Source organism: Mus pahari, chromosome 6 (genome assembly GCF_900095145.1).
Source record: "Mus pahari chromosome 6, PAHARI_EIJ_v1.1, whole genome shotgun sequence".
In the NCBI taxonomy this organism is placed as follows: Eukaryota; Metazoa; Chordata; class Mammalia; order Rodentia; family Muridae; genus Mus; species Mus pahari.
Genome location: NC_034595.1, coordinates 22,298,665 through 22,325,462, shown reverse-complemented (window position 1 = coordinate 22,325,462; position 26,798 = coordinate 22,298,665). Strand labels below are relative to the sequence as shown.

The 26,798-nt window shown below is 38.9% G+C and overlaps 1 protein-coding gene across 1 annotated transcript in view; it reads left to right on the top strand.

The window, feature by feature from the left end:
- Brinp1 (BMP/retinoic acid inducible neural specific 1) overlaps positions 1-17,869 on the top strand; it is a 184,886-nt gene extending 167,017 nt beyond the window's left edge. The window contains exon 8 of the mRNA XM_021200011.2: positions 16,194-17,869. Coding sequence (XP_021055670.1) covers positions 16,194-17,331 — 1,138 coding nt within the window. The 3' untranslated portion in view covers positions 17,332-17,869. The remainder of the gene's footprint in view (positions 1-16,193) is intronic.
- The last annotated feature ends 8,929 nt before the right edge of the window (positions 17,870-26,798 follow it).

Genomic DNA, 26,798 nt, shown 5'->3' with positions numbered 1-26,798 from the left:
ATCCATTGAGGGTATGTAGCATAATTATTTGCATTTCCCAATGGCACATGGACTTTGATTTATTTTTACTTCTGAAATCCACATGGCCTTGACCTGGAAGTGCAGGCTATAGCCAAGCACAATGTAATTATACATTGTTGAGATAAAATTCTCTTGGAGACATATGCCTCAGACTCTAGTCCTAGGGCCTTAGCTTCTGAACCCTTGTCAGCTTTTAACATACTTTTTATTCCATTCAGTGTTTAATTGGTGTCTGTGGAAAGATTCTGGCTACCAGAATAATTATTATCTCAATTCCAATGACCCTTAATATCCACACTGGTTCCCACTTGTCTCTCTGAACTTTGCACTTCCTTGTTCTGGACAAAATCTCCACAGACTTCCGAAGTGGGACAAAGAGCTTTAGGGACTTATATTTTATTGAACTCAAGTTAGTTTCTAATTTATTAGAATGAGAGTCTAGGCCATGACATTTATTAGGTGTGTGACCTTCAGAAGACTCTAAATCTGCCTATGTACTGTTTCGTCATCTGTAGTCAGGATAAGGAAAGGTACCACACAGGGTCAGTGGACCAGTCACATTATAGGACAACTGTATGTAGCGTGTAAAGAAATGCAGAGAGGGAATATGAACACAATCAAGAACAAAGCATAATGAACCTAAGAGCAGTGATTCCCAAACTACTTTTTTTTTTTTTTTTTAAGATTTATTTATTTATTATATGTAAGTACACTGTAGCTATCTTCAGACACTCCAGAAGAGGGCATCAGATCTTGTTACGGATGGTTGTGAGCCACCATGTGGTTGCTGGGATTTGAAATCTGGACCATCTGAAGAGCAGTCGGGTGCTCTTACCTACTGAGCCATCTCATCAGCCCTGATTCCCAAACTTCTTAATGCTGCTCTTCAATACAGTTGTCATGTTGTTGTGACCACAATCATAAAATTATTTTGCTGGCACTTCATAATTGTAATTTTGCTACTGTTATGAATTGTAATGCAAATATCTGATATGCAGGATATCTGATATGCAATGCCCAAAGAGGTCAGGAGCCACAGAGAATGAGAAACATTGCCCTAGGACAGGAATGTAGGCACAATTTCTCCTTCTAGGATGTGGGTCTTTGTGTTGTATAAGATTAAATATGAGCTTAGCAAAGTGTAATCCTATGATGAAAATGGTAGAAATTAGGATTCTCAGCCCTACAGATTCAGACACTACAAGATATGACAGCATTTACCTTTAAAGAAAATTTGACTCAGTATTTCTATATGTGGTTATGAGTGCAAACCTATGTTCTTACCTTCAAAAGCCAGCAGTAGAATATTTAATGTGGCATGTTTAGCATATGGCAAGAAAACTAAAGCAAGTCCTCTAACCAGATCATGATGGAGTGCAAAGGTTGTTAATTGGAAAAGAAAAAGAAGATAGAAGTAAAATTGAGTGAAAGAAGGCTCGTGTACATGCTATCTATACACATGTTCTATAATGCAAATATGATTCATATAATGAACAATTTTATTCTAACATTTAGTGTATAGTCCTTGTCAATCTTTTGGAAATTGAGCGAAACTGATTTTAAGGGGGTTCATATATTCAGTCTGACAATCTGCAAACATCCTTACATAAACTATATTAATAATTATGCAGTATTTTCACATTAGTTTATTCTGTTTAGACTCATAAGAAATGGTCTAAATTAATGTCTTTAGAATTTTTATGAACTCTTCAAATCCTTCTTAGTTTTTACTTAAATTAATTGCCTTTATTGCTATTAACTGGTTCATAGTAAATTTTGCTACATAGTTCAAATTAGTTTTTCCACAGCCTGGAGAAAGTAACTTAACATCATTGATTCATTTTATTATTATCTCCATGCCATCATGATACAACTGACATAAGAAGATCCAAGACAAAGCAGCCAGGAGCCTTCTGAATGAAATGGACACCCTCTACCACCTATGTGGTGGAAGGGAGAAAGTCAGTTTTCTGGCAATAATTTGTACAGAAGTCTGTTCTGAGAGCCTTTCCCACTGAGGATAGAAACACTTACTCCTTTTGAAGCATTTTATAAATATTTTTCTTATAATTTTTTATTCATTCTTTGAGAATCGTGAATCTTCTATTTTGATCAAATTTATCCCCATCCCTCAACTCCCCCAACATCCATCCTTGCTTCTTACCAACACAACTTTGTATGGTCATTTCCCCTATAACCTCTAGCATCCAACTTGTACTTTCCATATACTCTTAGATGCATGACCATCCTCTAGAACACATTTGACGTACCAAATATCACACCCTTTAAGAAAACTAAGATAAACTGAGTGTGTGTGTGTGTGTGTGTGTGTGTGTGTGTGTGTGTGTGCATGTGTGTGAGAGAGGGGATATGAGTGCAGTATGTGTGTGTATGCATTCATCTTTTATGGAAGCACATGCAGCCACAAGTGTGAAGATAATGGGTAGAGCAAGAAGCCAACCTAGGACTTCTTCTTCTGTAACTCTCCACCTTATTTTCTTGGGGTAAGGTGTTTCTCTGAACCTGTACCTCACTGGTTTGACTAGACATGTGTTCTCCTGTCCCTGTCTTTCCAGTTCAGAGAATGTAGGCATGCACTACCACACCTGGATTTTTATATTGATTCTGGGAGAATTCAAACTCTGGACCTTATATTTTCTCATTAAACATTTTAGAGATTAAGTGATGTTGCCATTTCCTTAGTGTGTAGGTTCTAAGGAACACTTGGTCCAATGTCCTGGTTTGCAGTGTTCTATTGTATGCCTTTACAGAACTTTGCATGCCATTCATTCTAATAGGATCACATTTGCAGTTGTATGCTTCATTCCAGATTTCCCCCATTTGAGTAAAACTTTTGTGAGAACAGAGACTCTAATGTTTTTGTTGTTGTTGTTGTTGTTGTTGTTGTTGTTGTTGTTTTATCTTTTGATCAGCCAATATATCCTCAGCAGCAGGTAGTATGCCTGTCACATGATAACACGCCATTTACTGAACTTTGAAATGGAAGTTGAAAGATGGCATTTGAACTTCCAGTGTCAGCAATGGTTTTCCTATTTAAGAAAACAGGATTTACTTATTTAATTGTGAACAGGTAAACTATATCTTCCAAAAATAAGAAATCAGAAATCAGGATAATGGTTTACAAAATTTGAAATTAACTCAGCTCACGGCTTTGTAGTCAGTTGTTTTCATTCTTATGAAGTTATGAGCCGTATGTCCTTTGACCCTCACAATTCTCACGTGTAACATGATATAGTGGCCAAAATCCCTGCAGAGGTCCACTGTAAGAATGACTCAAGATTTTAGATGATATTTGCAGTGCACACACACACACACACAAAAGGTCAATACATACTAGCCCTTTCTGCAATTGCCCTTACTGTTAGATCCCTGTGCTGGAATGGACTTATCTATGCATTAAATGTTTTTATATTGAGTTATAATATCATTGTTTTGGTGATAGAAAGAAACTGCAAGAGAAATAGAAGGGAAATTGTGATTTAGTAGCATTCAATGGAAATCATTTTAATAACAACCTTAAAAAACAATGGGCTGCCTTTTGGGCATATAGGATTTATATCCCATCCCTCTGTTGATATGATGGTTAACACTTGTTAGACTGCAATATGAGACACACTTATCTGGATCCATTTCAATATACACAACTGGACCAACCCCAGGTATATCTGACTGAATAGATCTGGGATGCATTCTAGGTCCTTGGTGATACTGATATAGTTGATTTTAAAGTCCCATAAATATTTGACTAGAAGACCTTGGTCTTATGAAGATTATATGCCCCAGTACAGGGGAATGCCAGGGCCAGGAAGAGGGAGTGGGTGGGTTGGAGAGCAGGGTAGTGTGGGGGGGGGGATATAGGGGACTTTTGAGATAACATTTGAAATGTAAATGAAGAAAGTATCTAATTTTAAAAAAGGAAAAAAAAAAGAAGACTCTACTCATTGCTACACATATAGTTCCTACTTAGTGTATCTACTTGGTACAGAGGACACAAAAATGACTAAGTGAATTCTACAGGATGTTAGAAAGGAGAGAAAAACAGGAAGGAAAGCCCATGATAGCATGATACAGTAAATTTACATACTAGTGAATTAAAAAAAAAAAGAAAACTAAACAGAGAAGTGACAAAAACCTACGTATTTCTCAAAATGGTCTTAGACAAAGAAACTAAATCCAGAACAGAAAGTATCCTCCAACCTGTCAGTTGTCCTGATTGTCAAAAATCTGTGGTTTCCTCTCTTGTCTGTAGAGATCCTCATTCTTCAGACAGTCTTTCTGAAACAGAAAATTCCAAACCCTTGTGCATAAGCAGTGGCTAATGCATTGTATTTCTGCAGCTAGCATCTCAACTGAGAGGTAGCATAACTTCCAACTTGCAGCTGCTAATTTGACAGCAGGAAAGGTACCCCATCTCTGGTATAATTTTGGAGTAAATTTAGCTGAATTAGTGTGTGGACATTCCAAATCTTGAAGAAAGAACTATTTCTAAGACAAAGCCCTCCAATATACGTTATTTTCAAGTTTGTAAAGGCCAGGTTGTACAGATAGGTCTCTGATCATCAAGAGGCATTTTTCCAATGGACAGGAGATGATATGTGCTGGCTGCTTCAGGTCTAGCTGCATAAAATGGGTGTATCTGTTCTATCCTATTTTATTAATAAAAGAAGTGGGATCTACCAAGATTCCAGAAGATAACCAGTATTCTGTCTCTATAGGAAGTATACATACAGAATATGGTCTGTATTGCTTTATTTTTCTAGAACAATCCATGTTACAATAGAAGGAAGCACATGCCTTATAGACCCTGTGAGGAAACATTTCATAACATAAAATTGACCTTTAGACTTAGTTACTCAAAGTTATTTTAGTGAGTTTATTTTAATATTTAAAGCTACTGCTAAATGTTTCTCTGAGGTACATGGTTTGCTGTTTGTTTTAATTATTGTTGTCATCCTTTATTGGTTTTCCTAGAGGATGATTATAGGGGAATATTTCCCATAAACTGCCATCTAATTTTCATATTCTGTGGGTGTATATGCACTGTGGGTACCAGAAGAGGAAGAGTACATTTTGGAAGTGGCTGAGCATTCTAATTATGAAAAAAAAAATCCCCAAATATACATTCTACTACTGAATGAATACCAGAGAAAATAATCACTGGACTCCTGTCAGAAAGGCACGAAATACTTGAAGTTTATAAACTCCTATCCTAACTGCAGGAGGGGCTCAAAGTGCTATTTCCTGTCTCCTAAAATTAGTGTCTTCAGGGCCAATGTCCAGCAGTCTCCTAACAATAAGATTATTTCCTTTCTTGAATGCACAATAATCTAGGTAGAGTGACAGTTCCTCTGGAGAAAGCTTAAAGGAAGATTAACAGTGTTATTTTGGGCAATGTGCAAATTCTGTCTTGAGGGGAAGATTGGAGTTGTAGATTTCCAGTTACAATTTGTATAAGCTCAAGAAAATCACCTAATGTTTCTAGTCTTAGTTTTCCATCTATTTCATGGTTCAGATCTTGCCAAAGCATCATTTATATTCGTGGTTTTGATGTTCTGCCACTATAGTTTCATCAGCAGTTCCACTCACAAAACAAAAGAGCAAAACAAACAATCAAACAAAATGCTACTTGATAGATCTTGATAGATCATTTACTTGTGCACAAGTAAGTGTGTGTGAATGTGTGTGTGTGTGTGTGTGTGTTTTGAAGGTTATACTTTCGGTGACAATGACTTATTCTGAGTGTGTATTAAACTGTCTTATTAAATAAGAGGTTCAAGTCCACAAATACATGCAGCACAGCCCGGGGCAGTTGTCTATCAATCTCTGGAGTCTAAGAATTTCTTCCCAACTATGTGGCAATGAAGCTTTGAGCTAGGAGTATTTTGGGCATCTCTTATCTATTTATGGAGCAAAAAAATGGCAATGTGTTCCAACACTCTGGTAACCCAAGGGAGTACAATTAGGAAGAGGGGCTGAAAGATGCAGGCCTGAAGCTTGTTCGCAGCACTGTGCAGCATTTATCAAGCCCAAGATTGGTAGGGACATCTCCTTTTCCACCAATTCTGTATTTGTAGCAAATAGGGCAGCTGACTCACTTCCCTGACGTAAGACAAGAAAATAAGTATTTCCAGTTTCTTTATATTGTTTTTTGTTTCTTCTTTTTCTCTGTCTCTTTTTTTCCTGAGGCTCGGAAGTTGCTTTTTATTTGGATTAGAATCTAGAGGCTCGAGGGATTGAGTCAGAAATAGAACTGAGTTCTCACAATCTTTGTGGATAGGTCTTTCTTTTGTTTTGTTTTTAATCTTCCTTCAGAAATATCCTCTCATGTTGCTTCCCACACCGAAACAGTCTTCCAGTCTGCGCATGGGTGAGTTATAGCCTCAGTTCTGTGACAAGTAAATCATGACCATTAAGCCATCTCTTCTCTTCTTCTGAACCTCAGGTTTTTGTAATGTTAAAATGACATTTTTAATCCTTCCATTACCCAGCAAAGGAGAAACAAAACTTATTAAATTCAAAGATAAGTATTAAGCAGATAAACAAAAGACCTGAAAAGTTTGATGGTCATATAAACCTGATGTAGGTACTGTCTACTGAATGCTGTTGCTCTGGATATTTTAAAGGAGCTATTGGGCAAATATCTTACAAAATTATTGTATCTTTACAGAAAGGTCAAACCATGTAAGGGCATGACTTTCTTCCACCTCTGACTCCAGCAATAATAGTTGTGACATATGCATGTGCACAAGTATGTATATATGCACACACACACACACACACACACACACACACACGCTCAGAGAGAGATGGGGGGGAGAATTAAAAATTATCATATACCAACTAGGAAGAACTGCATCCATATACAAACAAACAGAGATAGACTGAGGACTCTGTGTGTGTGTGTGTGTGTGTGTGTGTGTGCGCGTGTGTGTGTGTGTGTGTGCGCGTGTGTGTGTGTGTGTGTGTGTGTGTGTGTGTGTGTATGAAACAATAACAATTAAAGAAAAAGAGGCCATAATTTCCTGAGGAAGCAAGGTGGAGGAGTAGGGAATACAATTTAATTTTGATTTAATTTTAAATATAAAAATATAAATATACATTTGTATAGATATATATGTACATATACCACATATAGGGCTCTATCTATCTACTCATATAGACAAATTTCTGTCTATCTCTAACTCCATCTCATATATAAGTACATTGGGTCATGTCTTCATTAAGATACCCCATGTCTACCACTGTCACATTGTGGTACATTTACTATAATTGTGGGCACATTTACTATAGATCTACTCTGTTTTGTATAAGAATATTAATTAGCTAATTAGTATAATTAATTAACTAATTGACACAATAATTTGTAAGTGTGCAAGTCTGATTGCTACGGTGCACAAGTGGAGGTCAGGGTACCACCTTCTAACATATGGGTTTCAGGGCTTGAATTTATGTTGTTAAGGAGAGTGTCATGCACCTTTAACTTCCGAGCCATCTCATTGACCCAAATCTTCCTTTTAAAATTAGCAAAAACTCTTCATTGGTTTTTGGTACTTTTAACTTTTTTTTTTTTTAATTACCATTTTTTGTTTTGTGTAACTGTGGTTGACTCAAGCCCCAGGAGATTCCAAGCTGTGTGCTATTTTGGTGCTGATCAATTTTTACATGATCTCCAGGTTTGGGCTGCAATGAATATTGAAGCAATGTTAATGCATGCCTGTTAGGGTACTTGTGTTATTGTTATTGTTGTTGCATACTACTTGGGATGGAATTGCTGCCACACATATGCTAATATATACATTTTGCTAAATATTGAGACAGACTGTTTCCTTTTCTCTTCTCGTTAGAACTTATTTCTTTCCTGTCCTGCAATGGGAGGTTGCCTTTGCAATATTTAGCACTTTCCTTTGGTCAATTTAAATTTTATCTGAGCTGTTCATCTGCAGTTGTAGATCACTGGAATTTTAGCTTATATCATCTTAATGATGAACAAAAGTAGAGATTCACAGGATTATTAGCTTTTTAAATAACCACTTTGTAAAATGAACTGTCTGCTTCTATCATTTGCCCATGCTCCATTTTTGCTTGTGGCTTGTTCTTACTGAGTTATAGTACTTTATGTGGTGTCTTAATCTATTCAAAATTCTATAAAATGCCATAGCCTGCGTTGCTCATAAGCAACTAAATCTCTGTGTTCTGGAGGCCCAGAAATCCAAGACCAAGAAATTCTTACAAAAGTTGCCTTCATTTTTGTTGAATTGTTTAGTCCTTGTTGCTGTTCACATTTCACAGATCTTCCATCATTTGATTTAACTTGGAGGAGTAGAAGCAGTTCCTCTCAAAATTTCATTGTTTAATACCAGCAGTTAACTGACCCACCAGTACTTGGTGAATCTTTCCTCCCTTGTAGTTTTCAATCTGTAATTACTGATTTCAAAGGAACCATTTAACATGTGAACTCAAGGGGAACACAATCACTGTTTTGATAAGAGATCTTGTGCACCTACTGTAAGTCTGAATCTTCTATACATTCTCTTATCGAATGCTCAGAATGACCTTGCAAATTGTGCACTATTATTCTATTCTGTACTGGAGACAACAGAAACTTAAAAAGGACAAGAGATTAGTTCAAGGTTAAATAATGTACTCATTAGGATTCAATACCATTATTTTTCCCTTTGAGTTCAATACCCACATCTAGTCTAGATCTTTCTTATGCAAGCATTCTAGTGGAAAAGTTCATTAGAACTGGGGAAAATGAGCAAACAGTTAAACTAGAATATTAGACTACAATCATTTGGGCTGTAACATAAAATTTTTTTTTTTTTTAACCTGGGACATTTACCCTCAATAATGATAATGGCTAATAGTTCTAACTTCCTTTCAGTGAAAATTCTCAGAAGCATTTCATTTTTAACTCAGCTCTTAAGACAAAAAGCAAGGTAATTATTATGTTCATTTGGCAGGGAAGAAAACTGAGATTCACGGGTTGGAAGGGTGGCTCAATTGGTAAAATGCTTATCTGGTAAGAGGGTTGCATCACTACCACCCACATAAAAACAAAGCCTGCATTATTAATTCATGCTTGTAATCACATCACTAAGAAAACAGAGAAATGGTGGATCCTGAGAGCCAAAGGGCTGGCAAGCCTAGACTTATCAGTGAGCTTTTGATACCAGTAGAAGATCCTGTCACAGAAAATAAGGTGTGGGCTTTTGAGAAAATATTGGTTAGTCTATCGCTTCCATGTGCATATACCTCATGTAGGTATAAACACACACACACACAAACACTGGGTGCAAGAATGTACACAAATGAAGGGAGCAGCGTTCTTTCTTAACGTATTTCTACCCTGTGATCATCTAGAGCATTGAGCTACACGGTCACTGTCTCATTTCAAGGTTACAGCAGCCCACTGGGCGCTTGGTTTGCACTTTTTTTCTTCCATAGGCTTTTATTGTGCTACATATGTGCTGCTCAGGACAAATAACCAACTCTGACAGCATCCACATGGGAGCACCTGCTGCTTTTAGTCCTTCTTTCATCTCCGAGCCGCTCCTGCTCCTTCTATCATCTGTCTTCAGTACTTCTATGCCCCAAAGCAAAACTCAGAATTTGAATATGCAGCTGATGTTGCCTGTCACCTTCTTCCAGACACAGAACAGTGTAATTGCAAAAATTGTTTCATAATCCTCCCCAATTAAGCTGCTGACAACCTAATTTGAAAGGCCAGGTTGGATTCTTCCTTTGCAGAATCCAATCTTCTCCCTTGCCCTCTCTCTCCTTTCACCCTCACCCCTGCCCCCTGCAAGCATATTTACCAGCTTCACTCCACGCTTCCAACTAGAAAATGTCCTCAGCATGGAATGAGACTGTAAAACTCTCCTTTTGGTCATTATTTCGCCACTGTTTTGTTCTATTCAATGAGGCTTTGGTCACATGTGAAGAACCGAGGACAAACAGGCTGTTAAGGCTATAGAAGGAGTGTAAATAGGGCAATGATTAAAAGGTAAATATTTGTCCAGGGAAACTGACGAGCAGAGTGAACCTGATGGCTCTTTATAATTGAGATGGCAAAACCATGAACCAGTACTCCAGACATCTGACCCTACGGACATGCTTAGGTTTGAAGAGCACTGTTCTTTCTGGTCATGCAGAAGTATAGCTGGACATACACACACACACACACAAATGCACACCCACCCAAGCATATATATGCATGCACATACATATGCACAGTCAGACACACAAGCATAAACACATTCAAAAATGCATAAAGAACAGCGCACACCAGACACTAGGAGTAAGTGCTTGTCTCCCAGTTTTAGCCTATCTTCTGTCCAATATACACTTCTGGAGCAATGAAAATTTACCTAGACACCAATTACAATGTCAAAGAAACATCTAAAAAGACACACGTGGGCATCAATAAAAGAGTAATTTGAAATTCCACTTTCTTCTTTGTTCATTTCTTCTGCTCTTTAAAAAACACACTTTTATTGAACAAATAGGCCTTATGGATTATAGTTTTGTATTTTAGCCTAGATTTCTTCTCCTGTCCCCTGTAACATTCTCTTGGCACTAGATTTGTATGATCTTCCCTAAAATGCCACAGGCCAGGCACAGCATTCCCAGCTTAGGCAAAACCTCCAATTAAAATCAGCAGGGAGGTTGCTTGAATTAGGAATCCCAGCCAGGGCTCCCCAGCCTGCTGGTTCAGAATGGGAGATGTGAGCCTTTAAACAACGGATGGGAAGCCCTGGGTGGCAAAGCCTCTGTCCTCCAAATGACAAGGGACTCATGCTGTGTCTCCGGGAGACCTGTCAGGTTGCCAGAACATCCTGGCTGTGGCAAAGACAGGACCCGCAGGGAAGCAGCTGAGATGTCCCCAGGGTTCTGAGAGTGGTTTATATCCACTCTGGGGTTTAGAGGGCAAGCAATATATACTGTGATCATTGAGAGTATGCCGAGATTATATTTAGAAATCTTGAACTCTGGCCATGTCAATGCTGTGTGACCATGAATGAGTGACAGTCCTTCTCTGGCTTCAAAACCCTTATCACTGACATGGAAATCAGACCCAGATCTTACCTCGTGTCAGTGATGTGATGAGGGTGAAGAGATAACTGCCCTGACCTAGGAGGTATTACCGAGTGTTTACTGTCCAACTCACCAGCGTGGAGGCCAAGCATTCAGTTCTAAACGTGAGAAAGATGGGCTTTTAATTTGAATGGCTTTTCTTAAAAGTTCTCTGCTTTTGTGGTCCAAGCGACTTTATCTGAAGCCACGTGACTGTTAATTGATCTAGTACCAGATTGTTTTTTTCCATGTTAGAAGAGAACACGCAGCTTCCTGCCCTCTTCTTTACTCTTTTCTCTCTTGCTTCCTATCTCTTGCCTCCTCTCCCTCCAGCTCTCTCCTTCCCTCACTTCATTCCGACCCCCACTCAGAATGAATTGAATATCTCATCCAACAGAAAGATGCTGATTTGCCTGGCAAATGGAGGATGCTCTAGCTTCATTCCCCAGGAACAGAGAAAAGTGTTTTAAAGCATGGTTCTTACTGCCTCACACTCACTGCATAACAGTGGGTCTGTGTGAACATCGTGAGACCCTCCCGTGCAGAACTGGCCTATTAAGCTATTTCCCTGTCTCCAAAGTTGAGACAGCTGTCACTAGCTAGCCTGAGGAACAGTATTTATAGATCACAGGCCCTCCTACCCCCGGTGCCCATCCTCTCGCTGCACATTCATCAGAGAGGCCCAATTATCTCTAAATGGAAAAGAGACCTTGAAAGGTTCAGAGAAAGCAAGGGATGTGGTAATAGATTCTTACATGATCAAACTCTGTATTTCCCCATCCCTTCCATTTGTTTATCTTCTTATGGCTACTTCTTCCTATTTGTTCTCCTTATTGTTTTTATACCAGATTATGGTTTATAGCACAAAGTGTACCCACAGCTGATGCACAAGGTTGGTATTTGAATGGTATGCCATTTCATCTCTCAAGTCCTCTTCTGTCACACTACTGTGATGACAGGTGACACTCAGGGGAATGGTGCACCTGAATGCTCCCTATCCCCATTCATGCTACACAGGTGCATAATAATGGTAAAGCATGGAAATCCTTCCATTTGTTTAGGATTCCTCCTTCACTGACCTTTTTTTATTACTCAAATCACTGGGTGGAGATGGAGAAGGTATGGGAGATTATTTGGATTAAACAAAGCTGATGTTGGAAGTTGCCTGTATTTAAAAAAAAAAAAAAAAAAAATCAGTAAATACACTTCAAATGGGCTGAGCTTATCTTTCAAGATTTGGTCTTCTCAAATGAGGGACCGAAAAGCAACAGGATGCTCAGTGCATGTGCGAGTTAAGAATGACAGATAACACTGCTCTCTCTCTCTCTCTCTCTCTCTCTCTCTCTCTCTCTCTCGCTCTTGCTTTTGTAGAAAAAGAAAGGAATAGATCACTTATCGGTGCCCAAGACTATGGTCTCTTCCCTGCTCACATTCTCTGAACCTTGTAACTGATAGTAATTTAACCTCTCCTGAACCTGTTTCTATCCCACCCATTGGCTGTGGCATAACACATTATGCCAGTAGCTTCCATGTGCCCTTCTGTCCACCATCTCCAACATGAAGTCTCCTTCTCCTCTCTGTCACCCCACCTTTCCCCTCTGTTTCCTCTTTCCTTGGCCTCGCACTCCTTACACCCCTCCTTCACACCACTTCCCTTCTCACTCCTTATGCTTTACCATTAATGCCCCCTTTGATACAGCCCACAACCTCACAATTATTCTGAGCTCAGGAGATGCAGGTGCCATGCAGCCTGCTAATGTGTCTCAGAGGGCCTCTGTCCCCAGTCCCTCCTGCCTGACAAGGCTGGAATCCTAATTCCCCAGCAGCCCCCTTGCTTGTAGCAGCATCACCAGGAACTTTCATCTTTTTATTTCCCCCACTGAGGATTCTGAGAGTGCCGCCACAATGAAGCATTGACAGGAGGAGTGGGGGCTGTGGTCCTGACAAAGGGTCCCAAAGATGAGACACGAGAAAGGGGGCGCTCTACGGGGTTATAGAATGCCTTGCAGATGGGAACAGAAGCACTCTAAATGGGGTACTGTGCTGTCACTTGGAGAGGGAGTGACAGGGGCAAGTGTGGGCCATTTGAAAGAGGCATTTTTGAAATAGAGCTCTTGTCAGATGTAACCACGCAATCGCAGCCGCGTGGAGGGCCCCTGCAGCTCAAAAAAAAAAAAAAAAAAATATATCAGATGACTCATACCCCAATATTCAGTCAATGTTCTGATTTGGGAGGTGGGAGCCACACAGCTCATTATGATTCTTGCTCCGTTTCCTGAAAGCTGGGCCTGCTGCTCTCCAGGCTGTAATAGGATTGGTCACATGAAGCAGAGACCAGGGAGGCCTGCGGCTGTGTGGGTGGATGGTATGGAAAACTAATACTGCTGTCCTGAGGGAAAGGGAGAAGTTTGTTTTCCTTTTTTCTTTTTTCCCCCCCCTTTTTGTTAATAAAATGTAAGAAGGAAAATATTAATATTCCTCGTTCATTCATTCGGCAAACATTTATAAAGCTTGCTAGGTTGTGTGCTGCGTGCCGAGGGAAGAAATGTCCCGCCTGCTAAACCTGAGAGGCTAGAGGAGAAACTAGGAATGAGACAAAGAGTTGAAGCACAAAGCCTTGGGGGGTTTTCTGGGAGGGATTTTTTTTTTCTTTTACCAGATGAGGGGGTGGTTTTGAGGATTAAACAGGTAGACAGTTTCAAGGAGCTAATTATTCCACCATTTTCTCAGCCGATAAGTAACTCATTTAAATCCCAAGTCAGCTAGGCAGCCATTTCAACAGTATCCATTTTCAAATGACTACAACAAAATGGCTTCTTTTAGACTTCAGAGCATTCCAGAGAGAGCTCAGAACCTTCAAAGGAAGAGCTTATTCTCTGAGATATGAGCACTGTGTACTCTTACATTTTTTTTTCTCTTTTATAATTGCTGTATCCTAGACGTTTCTCTGCAGTTTAAATATATCTTCCCAGCATCCCTGAGCCAGCCTCTTGAGACAGACTTTATGATCCCCGTTTTAGCAAAGAATACCAAGGAGTTAAGAGATGTAATGACTCATTCCCTGTTCCAGGATAGGTTTGATTTTTGTTGTTGTTGTTGTTGTTGTTGTTGTTGTTTTTCCCCCCCTGACTTAGTTCTGCTTGAACCAACACTATCCATGCTCATCACCTTAAACTGCCCTATCTCCCCACAGACTTTGGGGGTTTATGATTTTGTGAGTGTACGTCAAGAGAATTGCTGCAACAGACAGTTGGCCAGCACATCCCACCACAGGATGTGTGGCGGAAAGGAGATCCTTTCCTCATTCTCATAGTGCTGAAAGATCATGAACTATGAGCTCCATCATCATCATCATCATCATCATCATCATCATCATCATCTGTGTCACCACGAATCTTGCATGGGGTCCTAATACATTTTATTTAAGACTTTAAAAAATTTAGGCTGATAGATAATGCCCAAAGAAAAGTTGATGTGTCAGGAGACTTCTCTTCTTGATGGCCATATGGTCCATCAGTTAGCCTCGGAGATTCTGTATTCATGTTTATAGAACAAACCTGACCATACTTTTGCAAGAAGAACAAGTGCTGAATTTTAAAAAGCCCTTAAGGCCTACCAAATTTAAAGGAATACTTCACACAAAAGTTTGTATAATCCTTACAACAATCCTGTAAGGATTGGTAAGAGGAGTGAGTGGGGAAGCTAAGGAAACTGCCCACTTTCAACTCTGTTCAAGAACAGAAGATCCAGGATTTTATCCATTCAATGGTGAAGCCTAAATCTCAAGTCATTTTCTGGGTGTTGTTGGTAGACTCAAGTGAGAAACTGGGCATAAAAAAATCCTGTGCATGGTAAAGACTGATGGACAGATATGCAGGACTGTTTGTAGCATGGAGGACAGCCAGGAGGTGACTTCCAAAGAAACATGGAAAACTGAAAGTCCTCCTGGGCTGACAGATTTACAAATTTTTATGTATTCTTCTGCTGCTTCTTATTGGCTCAGGAACCTGTTTTCATTAAAATCGTTTTTTGCCCGGAATCTGGGTACAGACACTGGTATCATTCAGAGCATGGATAGATAATGTGGAGAGGTTGTAGAAACATATTTTTTAATAGAAATGCCTTACAATTGAGAATTTAGAATTCTAGACAACTGAGGAACTTATATCATTATTGTATATTATGAAAAGCCACTGTGAGAATCATATCATATGATCCAAAGGAAGTACTACATGACTTCTGTGATGCAATGATTATGATGGAACAAAGCTTATTTCTGTTGACAGGATTGGACATGCCATATCTTCATCAGTGGAAGGTGTGGAATCCTCTGATGTTGACATAAAATATACAAATTTAAAACAAGAAAGAAAGAAAGAAAGAAAGAAAGAAAGAAAGAAAGAAAGAAAGAAAGAAAGGAGAAAGGAGAGAGAGAGAGAGAGAGAGAGAGAGAGAGAGAGAGAGAGAGAGAGAGAGAATCCATAGAGGTCACAAATCTTGCCCATGTGAGACTTTCTGTGTTTTGTTCTCTCCAGAAAGTGTATTTTTGCTCAGAAACTTTATTCCCTAAAACAGATTTCTCAGTGCCTATTGTATAATGGAATACTTAGAGATAAATGAATATCCTAATAATTAGTAAAAATGCCTTTTTTAAATAGATATTCAAAAAGTACGTTAGATGTGTAAAGTACAACATGATACAATAGCTTTAATATATTATGCAGAATGACAATGTATTTATTAATATATATTCACTCTATATTCTCTTATATTTTAATCTGCTTATTCCTAGGACTTACCAATCAGGCTAGACTGGCTTGCTAGTGAGTCTTAGGGGTCCTTCTATCCCTGCCCTCCAAAACCTGCAATTATAAGTGTGGGCCACCATGCCTACTTTGTCTACATGTATATTGGGAATTAAATTTAGGTCCTCATACTTGCATTTTACTAAACCATAATTCTAATCACCCCTTTTCATTCTTTGGGAGGCTCCAACTTGCATGGCCAGTTGTGTAATGTACCTCATATTCCTATTGATGGGCGCTAACATTTTCCATTTTCCTTCTTTTTCACAGGACAATTCAACAGTGGCTTGCAAGGGTCCAGTCACTTCTCTACTGCAATGAGAATGGGTTCTGGGGAACCTTCCTGGAAAGCCAGAGGAGTTGTGTGTGCCATGGTAGCACTACACTGTGCCAGCGCCCTATCCCATGTATCATAGGTGGGAACAACAGCTGTGCCATGTGCAGCCTGGCCAACATCTCACTCTGTGGCTCCTGCAATAAGGGCTACAAGCTGTATAGAGGCCGTTGTGAACCACAAAACGTGGACTCTGAGCGGAGTGAGCAGTTCATCAGTTTTGAGACCGACCTGGACTTCCAGGACTTGGAACTTAAGTACCTGTTACAGAAGATGGATTCACGTCTCTATGTCCATACTACCTTCATCAGCAATGAGATTCGCCTGGATACATTCTTTGACCCTCGGTGGCGCAAGCGCATGTCCCTCACTCTCAAAAGCAACAAGAACCGCATGGACTTTATTCACATGGTGATCGGCATGTCCATGCGTATCTGCCAGATGCGCAACAGCAGCCTGGACCCTATGTTCTTTGTCTATGTCAATCCCTTCAGTGGGAGCCATTCGGAGGGCTGGAACATGCCCTTTGGGGAATTTGGCTACCCACGTTGGGAGAAGATCCGTCTGCAAAATAGCCAATGCTACAATTGGACTCTCTTGCTGGGCAATCGGTGGAAAACTTTTTTCGAGACTGTCCATATCTACCTACGTAGTCGGACTCGGCTACCCACCCTACGCAATGAGACTGGCCAAGGCCCGGTGGACCTGTCAGATCCCTCCAAAAGGCAGTTCTACATCAAGATCTCTGATGTGCAGGTGTTCGGGTACAGCCTGAGGTTCAATGCTGACCTCCTACGAAGTGCCGTGCAGCAGGTGAATCAATCCTATACACAGGGTGGTCAGTTCTATTCCTCCTCATCGGTGATGCTACTCATGTTGGACATTCGGGACCGAATCAACCGCCTGGCCCCTCCTGTGGCCCCAGGAAAACCCCAGCTGGACTTGTTTTCCTGTATGCTGAAGCACCGCCTGAAGTTGACCAACAGTGAGATTATCAGGGTGAACCATGCCTTGGACCTCTACAACACTGAGATCCTCAAACAGTCTGACCAGATGACAGCCAAACTCTGCTAACCCGGGACCTTTTGCCATGGACTTTCCCTTCTGTTGTACAAATACAACAGAACAAAACAAAGCAAAACAAAAGAAAACATACATATACATACATACATACATACATACATACATACATACATACATACATACACAGACAGACAGACAGACAGACAGACACACATACACAAATTTGTAAAATGTAATTAGTATTCAAAGGAAAGGAGGAAAAAAAAATCTTCATTTGTTGGAAGCTAATGTGTTCTAGCGACTGTATAAAACCGTGGGGCATGTCTCTTACTTCTATATTCTGTCATGAAGAAGGGTCTCAGAATTTTGTGAAGCTTTCAGTTGGTGGCTTCTTTGGCCTCAGGTGCTGTGTGATGGGGGGGGAGAAGGGGAGAGCATATGCAATGAATTGTAAAGACCTCTGCTGTGCAGGTGCTAAGATTAAACACTAAAAGAGAGAGAAAGAGATATATGTAATGTACCTCTGACACTGCCATTTTTCCTTGTGAGAGGGAATGGACGTAGATAAAGAAGATATTTCTTCGGTTAAGATTTCTTTCCTCTTTATGCTTAATTCTTTGTGCTTCTTTTGACGCTCTGCTGGGGATTGGGGGGGGGGGGTACAACAACACTACAATCTTACCCATATGGCTTCTTTATGTCTCAATAAACTGACACTAAAGGAAAATGGTCCATAGGTGGGGTTGGAAGAACCCAAACTGACACAATTATAGAACAGTCAATAACCTTAGATATTAGCTCTTTAAACTCCTTAGTTTATAAATGAGGGTCAAAGGGAGGCAGCATGCTCATGAATACCCCAATAATAACTGCCCCATAAGAGTTTGACTCTGATCGTCCTATGCCCTTGTCAATACATATTCTTCCTCAGCACTCCAAACAATTTGGTGTTTTCAGCTTCAAAAATTTTTACCTAAGGGTAAAAGATTTCTCTATCCAAGATTGTGTTTGATGATCATTTTGCTTATGTAAAGAAAAACTTTTCACCTACTTTTCCCAAAAGAACTACAGTATGATATTGTTCAGAAATGTTTTCCTAGTAGAGATAGTTTTAATTTGACTATAGCTTATGACTAAGTAATAATAGTAATAATAGAAGTTTTGGAGCATTTGGAGAATATAAGGCTTCCCACATATTTTTAATTTCTTTTGGATTAATTTATAATACACAAGCATAGTGCACGTGTGTCAAGGCTTTGCCACACATGTATATAAAGTATAAACACTACCCCTTCTTTTGAGGGATTTGGGTTTAGTAGAATGCGAGACTGAAGAAGGCAGGATCATCTCAAAGTTCTTCAGAAGATTTGTGAGGACAATGCTTATCAGCCTTAGAAGCTCAGCATTTAGGTGGTACTTGCAAGAAGTACTTCTCTGACACCTGGATCGTCATTTGTACATTTGGAGTAAAATGCAGAATCCTCAAAGTGTACTGTAGAAAACAGAGGTTCTTCAGTCTACGCCATCAGTGTTCCCTGATTGTCTGCCTGGACAAGAAACTGTGTAGCTCTATTTTCCACGTTCTGTGAGTGCTGCTTTCAGCAAAGAGAAGTAATCATTCCCATTTCAGGTTACGTTATAACAGCTAGCTGATGATTCCTTAACCCCAGCACACACTGACTTGACCTCTATTATATGCTCTCTCATACATACTTCATAGTATCTTTCAGCAACCTAAATAGCGTGTGAACAGAATACCCATCAATGATAGTTGAAAGTGAAAATGGAGGCCTTCCGTTTACAGAGGGAGAATTTTCTGGTTTATTTAACTAAAGGTGAGGGGAGAAAAAATGTTTTCCATAAAACAGCATATTAAACTTTTAATATCCTCATTTTGGTATGAATTAGCATACATTGACATCTTGTGCTGCCTATAACATACTTGCATAGGTTTTCAGACCTCAGCGTTTGAGTCTGTTGTCCATTTAGTTGGGAAATCCTTTATGTCAAGAATTGCATTATAGAATATCCCTAGAGCATAAGCAGATCTATTCACTCATCAAACATTCTTTAAACAAGGCATCTAGTAAATGAATGAAGATATCAAAAATCTAAATATTGAAAAAAAAGATCCATGTTTTATGCCATTCACATTATATATGTATATATGTGTGTGTGTGTGTGTGTGTGTGTGTGTGTGTGTGTGTGTGTGTGTGTGTATCTTTGCAGAACACTAAGATGAGTGTTTTGATGGAGTTAGGTATGCAGAGAAGAACCCTGAGGAAGATATAACTCAGCTTGGCAGTCTGAAAAATAAAGACTTTATAGAAAGAATAGATCCACTGACAGTGTTAGAAAATGGTTAGAAGCTGGGCGGTGGTGGTGCACGCCTTTAATCCCAGCACTTGGGAGGCAGAGGCAGGCAGATTTCTGAGTTCAAGGCCAGCTTGGTCTACAAAAGTGAGGACAGCCAGGGCTACACAGAGAAACCCTGTCTCAAAAATCAACCAAAAAACAAACAAACAAAAAAGAAAATGGTTAGAAGTTAGACAAGTAGAAGGAACATGATGAACAGATAAAGGGTAAACACAAAACACAAATATGTAAATATAACTGTTACAAAGCAATTCAGGACTAGCCACAATAACGACTTTGAAAAGTTTCATTTTTCAACGAAATCCTTCCTTAGAGGAGAGAGTGTGTTGATTCTATAGGAAAAATAGATATAGAAACAACCATCCACAACCCTCATGCCCTAAACAATTTTCAGACCGATTATCTTCAGTTCAGTTTCTTTTCTCCTTTATATCCAACATCCAAGGCCTACCTCCTAACTGCTAACTGAAATCCTCTTGCAAGGTGCAGAGCTTGGAAGGTGGCTAGGCAGTCCTCCTCTTCACAACAGTAGTGCCTCATCCTCATCACAGTGGTACTGGGACCTTCATCAGTCTTCACCAGGTATGTTTGTCAAGAGCCACTTCTCTTTCACCTTGGAAATACTGACTCAATCATTTCATCTTGGATGCATTCGGTGCTTGGTGTTGAAAGGTTATGGCAATATAGGAAATTTCAAGTGGAAAAATTAATTCACTAAGGTATACTTTACATGAAGAGAAAAACACTTTGTACTGATAGTGCAAAACAGTACTGGAAAGTTCCTTTGTCTCTTGCTTCCATCTGAGCCCTTTGACCTAAAAATGTCCCTTCTAAATGTGAGGAAGAGAATCTGGAAGCCTTTGAGTGGGATTTTAATTCAATTAGTTTCTTACCAATTTAATGCAGCAACTGAGGACCTACAGCCTCTGATTAATATGCTGATGCTAAGACACAAGAGTGAACAGAATGCCCATTTGGATAAGGCTTGGCAGCAAAGCATGTCATCACCATGGAAACCACAGAAAACCATTAATTAGCTATCAAATAAAATCATTGGAAAATTCTAGACCATGGCATATCTGACCTCTTTAAAGGAGAGGGCAAGGAGAGGGTCGCACTAACAGTAAGTCTTTCTTCAGAGATTAAAATAGTTATCCAGAGACTACATCTTGCAATGTGAAAGAAATGTTGGTCTGTAAAACTAACAAACACAATGAAAACAATCATACTTTGAGGTTATTCTAGTACAGTCATAAAATCTCTAATATGTTGTTCCTCCTTTGGTTGTCTAAAGTAAAATAAAATTATCTTACTGATTCATAATTTATCCTATTCACTTTTCTCTAAGAAGAAAATGATCATAATATAAATATGGGTCCACTAGATGGTTATAAATCATCAAGAGAAGATGTCAAAACACCAAAGTGGGGGGAGTGAGTAGCTGTTAATGTCATAGAGGCAGAACAAATCACCAGTTACTAAAGGAAAAAAATTAAGACAGTAAAGGAGAAAATCAAAATAGTTAGCTACATAAACAGACTGCAAGACAAACTTTTTAGGAAGACAATAATAACTATGGTTTGATAAAGTTGATCTGTTAAAGAACAGTATTTGTCAGGTGAACAGTTATTAATTAAAAAAAATATACATCATGTTAGAATGTAAACGATGAAGAAAAATATGCTAGAAAAAGTACCAGTAAAGAAAGTAGATGCTGCATTGTTAATAGTTGTCAAGGGACTTCAAAAATATATATATATATATTAGTAGGAAAAAAAGTCACTTTATTAGGAAGAAAAGAAATACAACTAAACACATACAAAGAAGATGCTTAGTATTAAAGGAACATTTTAATGTATTTCAAATTTCAGCAAAAAGGAATTATGAGAAAAGGTATTTTTTCAGGTTTGTATAACTGACTGTGAGCTTAGTGCCCTTTTATTATTTCAAAATGACAGGTCACCTAGACTAATCACGTAACCAGCACGAGAATCTACCTTGTGGGATTTCAGTTAATGGATTAACCAAAGCACAGGCATGGGGTTTATATTCATTCTTTGTCCTTGCCCTGTTCCTCTCTACTATCATCATCATCTTCATCTTCATCATCATCATCTTACTCAAAGGAATTTTTGCAACTATGGATCAGTCAAATTCTTTTATGACTATAGTGATCTCAACTTGAGTGGAGTTTATTTTCTCCCTTCCACTTATATAGAATCAGCAGCTACTGACTGATCAGCCTATCAATTGAAATGGGTGCCTGCAGAACCTCTGCTATCTTGGTGTTGCTCCTTCCAAACCAGTGTCAAAGGCTGAACTTACAAACATGGTCATTCTTTATCCTCCAGCACCAGGTCTTTAAGCATACTGAGACAAGGCACTATCTTGTCTTATCAAAACTTCCCAAGTCAATAGCTTACAGATCAAGGAGAACGAAAGAATACAATGGGCTCAACACAAATCAAGGATAAGGACGTCATCTCACTTTTGTTATATAGACTTTTCAGATTGTAAATGCTGATGGAAATATAAAACTTTATTTACAACATACATATGTCTTTGGGAGATATAAAGGCTTTGGTCTTTTTTGTAATAAAAATCTACAACTGCATATATACTTTTTAGCAACATTTCTATGATCCCTTAAGTTACCCTTGAACATTCTGAATGTTGCAAAACTTGAATCAGTATCTCTGACCAATTTTACACTTTAGATCCCTTTTGACTGACTGAAGCACAATTTGTTCTAAGATAACATATCAATTCATGTAGTTTATGCAGCATCATCTTTATCTCTGTTCTCGGTTTCTAAAGTATGGACCAGTTGATAGGAATTGTAGTACGATTACTTTAATGCAAATCAACATGTTCTAGATCCATATGTATTACATTAATTTGGTTTTTGAAAGTACTAGCTAAATAAATAAAGGATTATTGAATCAAAAAACAGTAATTTGGGAAGAGAATAAGAAAAAAGGTGTGGCATTATGTCAGAGGTAGAGAGAGCCTAACTCACCAGCCCAGTAAAAGTAGGAGCATGGTATAGCAGCAGAGGAGATTGCTAAAAGTGCAAAAGAAAATAATTCCTTAAGCCCCTTGGCAGAAGAAAATTGATGCTAACTATTACAAGCTGATATTCTCCCTGAGTTAGTATCTGATCTTCAAAAACCAACATTCTTTACTTGGAGGTCATCCTCAAATGCTCTTTTCCCTAGTGGAACACACTATGTGTTACCACTAAAGCTCTCCAGTCTTGGTCACACTTCTAAATGGAACTATTCCCCTGAAGGAAAAAGGAAAAGTGCTTTGATAAAATGTTGAGATAGGGCTTGAATGTGAGAATTGCTGATCTGAAAGCCTAAGTTGTGTTGCTCTTATAAAAGATGTCTGTGTTCTCTGAGTCCATCCATTCCCACAAGTCTTGGGCAGCAATAGAAAATTGGTCTAACTTCATCACATACCTGAGTAAATGAGAAAATTATAGTTATCTTATAAATTAGAGGATGATAATAAATACTGCCAAGCATTGGTTAATTACATGGTGTTATCATACAGTACATAATTACCAATTAATAATAATGTCACCTGATATTTTCTTGGTGCACAAAAGGGTGCTAAACTTAGTGGTTTCACACAAGTGATAGATTTTACTTTTTCCTACAAAATCGGAAATAGAATTAATATTTTCTGACTTTCAGGTTAGCGATTTTACCTACTACTTGACAGTATTCTGAACATGAGAAAATCACAGAGAATTCAGAACAGTAGCTAGAAGTGCTGACTTAGAATTAAAAAGCAAGCCTGGAGCTCTGCTATTTATTAGCTGTGGAGCTTAAATGATATATTTAGACTCTCTCTTATTCAATTTCTTCTGTAGAAAGGAGATTCTTAATAGGTCTTCTATAACTTGGTTGCTCTGAGAATTAAGTATTTTTGGAGACTCTGAAACAAACTGGCATGTAAGTAGCCTATTTAATTTGTAAATAAATGCCATAAAATACAATTTAGTTAGCAGTGCATATTAATATAATAAAACTGTAATCATTTCAGCTTACTTTACAGACTTAGTGGAACAGTATGACCTTCCTGCAGGATACCTATATATTAGTACATTTAAACACCTACAACACAATAGTGAAACTAAATAATTATTAACCATAGAAATGTATGTTTCCTCCATGTGGAAGTTTTGAAGTCCAAGATAAGTCATCAGTAGTTTTGTTGTCTGGTATAAGGCTAGAATGTTTCTCCTAGATGGTACATCCCACATGTCATCACATGGTGAAGGAGCAAAGAATATTCTTGTAAGCCTCTTTTAGAAAAACATTAATCCCATCTATCATAACAGAATTCTCACAAATTAACCACTTCCCATGGTCCCACATTATACAATGGGGCATAGTGTTTCTGTTTGTTATGGGAACATTGATATGCACCACATAGCATGCTGCTTAACTCCATAGCAATATAGGAAGTTGAGTCTTATCAACTTAGTCTTAAAACATATTTTCACTGTCTTTCCACAAATATTAATGGTATCATAACCTCTCATTGTCTAAAAATGTGGCTTTTAACTATGAAAGACAACATTCATTGCCTCAGTAAATCCAAATCAGATAGACACAATGTGACCTGAGGAATTGACCAAACTCTGAAAGTTGTGTGCACCACTTCTTTATCACAGAATCACTAAGCTCCTCCATAAGCCAGAGTCAAGGAGATTGTTAAATGCACTAACAGCAGAATCATACAGTTTCAGCAGGAGGTCAGAAAAAGCAGACTTTCTGGGAAGAGCGCTCTTTGGCTCAGAGCCCAGATGTACTTCTTGCTCCTTCTCCAGCAGCTCAGGAAGACTACTCCAGGAAGGGCAACTCCATCTATTACAAAACACCATTACTGTGTCTATAGCTCTTTCCTTAGAAAGAACAATACCAGGGAATTGAAACTGTGGGGTTGTATGTAATGGAATGGGTAAGCTGAAGTAAGGAAATAAATAGTTTCATCTTGTCCCTTAAGGTATGAAATAAAAAAAGGAGCCTTTGATGAGTTGGACACTTTCCCCTATTTCAATAATATTTCCAGATCCAGATCCAAGGCATCAGAACACACACATCAGACTCCTCCTATGTAATCAGATAGAATGAGTGATATCTTTAGAATGCAGGATACAGAAACCTTGACTTTTATAGACAGGGACTTTGTGAGGATGTCAACATCAATCAACTCCCTGCTATTACACTGTTTCCACTTATAATTTGTATCTCATGATTTCCAAAGTCACTGAATTACCACTGTTGGTCATAAAATAAACATCTACTCTTTCTTTTCCAATAGCATTAAAACTTGGGTAGACTGAATGAAGGAAGATACTGTATTATGATTCAGGTTTTAAGATATTTACAACAGTGTCACTTAACATATGAACATTCTTGAAAGGGGAATATAAATACCACTGTTATTCCAGTGAATGGCTGGCCACCATGACTAATGTCAGAACATTAATCTCTGGGAACCATAAGGTAAAAAATTAAGGACCAGATGTCTTCTGTCCTCCACACATGTGTCTTGCCAAACACATGTCTATGCACATTTAAGTTCACACATAAGACACAAATAAAAAATAAGTTAAAGCAACTTACAAGCACTCTCAAGCTTTATAGGGTCATTGTCAGTTTCAGAAGATGGCATTCTGTACACACTGACAAAAGAAGAAAAAAGAAAATAATGTTATAAGCAACTAAGATGTCTCAGATACTTCATATGTATCTTATTTATTCCTTAGAAACTCCTAAGAAAATTATTATTCTCATCATATGAGTAAAGAAATCACAGCAATTAAAATAAGCTAGATTCAATTTTACAATTTAAGATACATACTAAATACTTAGACATAATGGCTCTGAGGCCTAAAGGTTTCTTAGTGGCATCCTTTGTAAATAGGATTATTACTGATGGCTATTTGATTCCTGTGTACTTCAGTAACTTTATCTTTCACCTAAGCATAATAACTTCTGCCTTGACACATTGTCTTTGAATATCTCTTTGCTTAGAATTCCTCTCCATCCTGCACAGGAAGGAATTAGTGTTGTCAGAACCTGCCTAGTGTTCCATGGTACAGAACATAGTAGTTAGTCATGCATGGCCCACTTTGAAGACTGGAAATCAGTTTCCAATGATGTCCTTGGTGGTATTTGTGGGCCCTTCCAAATCCTTTTAATTAAAGCACTGAATTGAATCTCACTCAGAAGGGAAAGGTGGATGAAGTGAACTGAATGTTAGAGTAGAAGAAGAGGGGAACAAGATAGGGACCAAGTGTAGGGATAGGGAGTGTGGGAAAGGGCTGGGGGTGAGAATGACAATCGATGGGAGGACATCTCTGGAAGTAGCTGGAGATGTGGGATGAGGGATGTTCCAGGCAATCTCTGGGGGTAACCTTAGCTGAAAATCCTACCGGCAGGTGATATGGAGACTGGAGTGGCCACCTCCTGCAACCAGATGGGACTTCCAATAGGAGGAGGGGAACACCATTCCACCCACAAAACCTTGAACCCAAAATTTTTCTTGCCTATAAAATGTGCAGGGATAAAGAAGGAACAGATATTGAGGGAACAGCTGACCCATTGGTGGCCCATCTCAAAACATATCCCATGCAAGAGAACTAATCCCTGATGTTATTAATGATACTTTGCTATGCTTGTAAACAGGAGTCTAGAATAACTGTCACTGGAGAAATTTCATCCAACAGCCTATGGAAAAGGACACAGAATTCCATAGACAAATATTAGGTGGTGCTCTGGACATCTTGTGGAAGAGCAGGGGATAGAATTGAGCAAGCTGGAGGGGGCCAAGGACACCACAGGAAAACCTGTAGAGTCAACTAACAGATGACTGAAACACCTGTCAAAGGCATGCACAAAGGTCTGCCTACAAATTTGTAGCAGATGTGCAACTTAATCTTCATGTGGATCCCCTAATAATTGTAGTGTGGACTTTCCTTGATTCTGTTGCCTGCCTTTGGGTCCCCTTCTCCTAACAGGACTGCCTAGTTGGGCCTCATTGGAGAGAATGTACTTAGGCCTACTGCAACTGGATATCCCAGAGGTGGGTGGTACTTAAGGGCAGCATCCTATTCTCTCAGG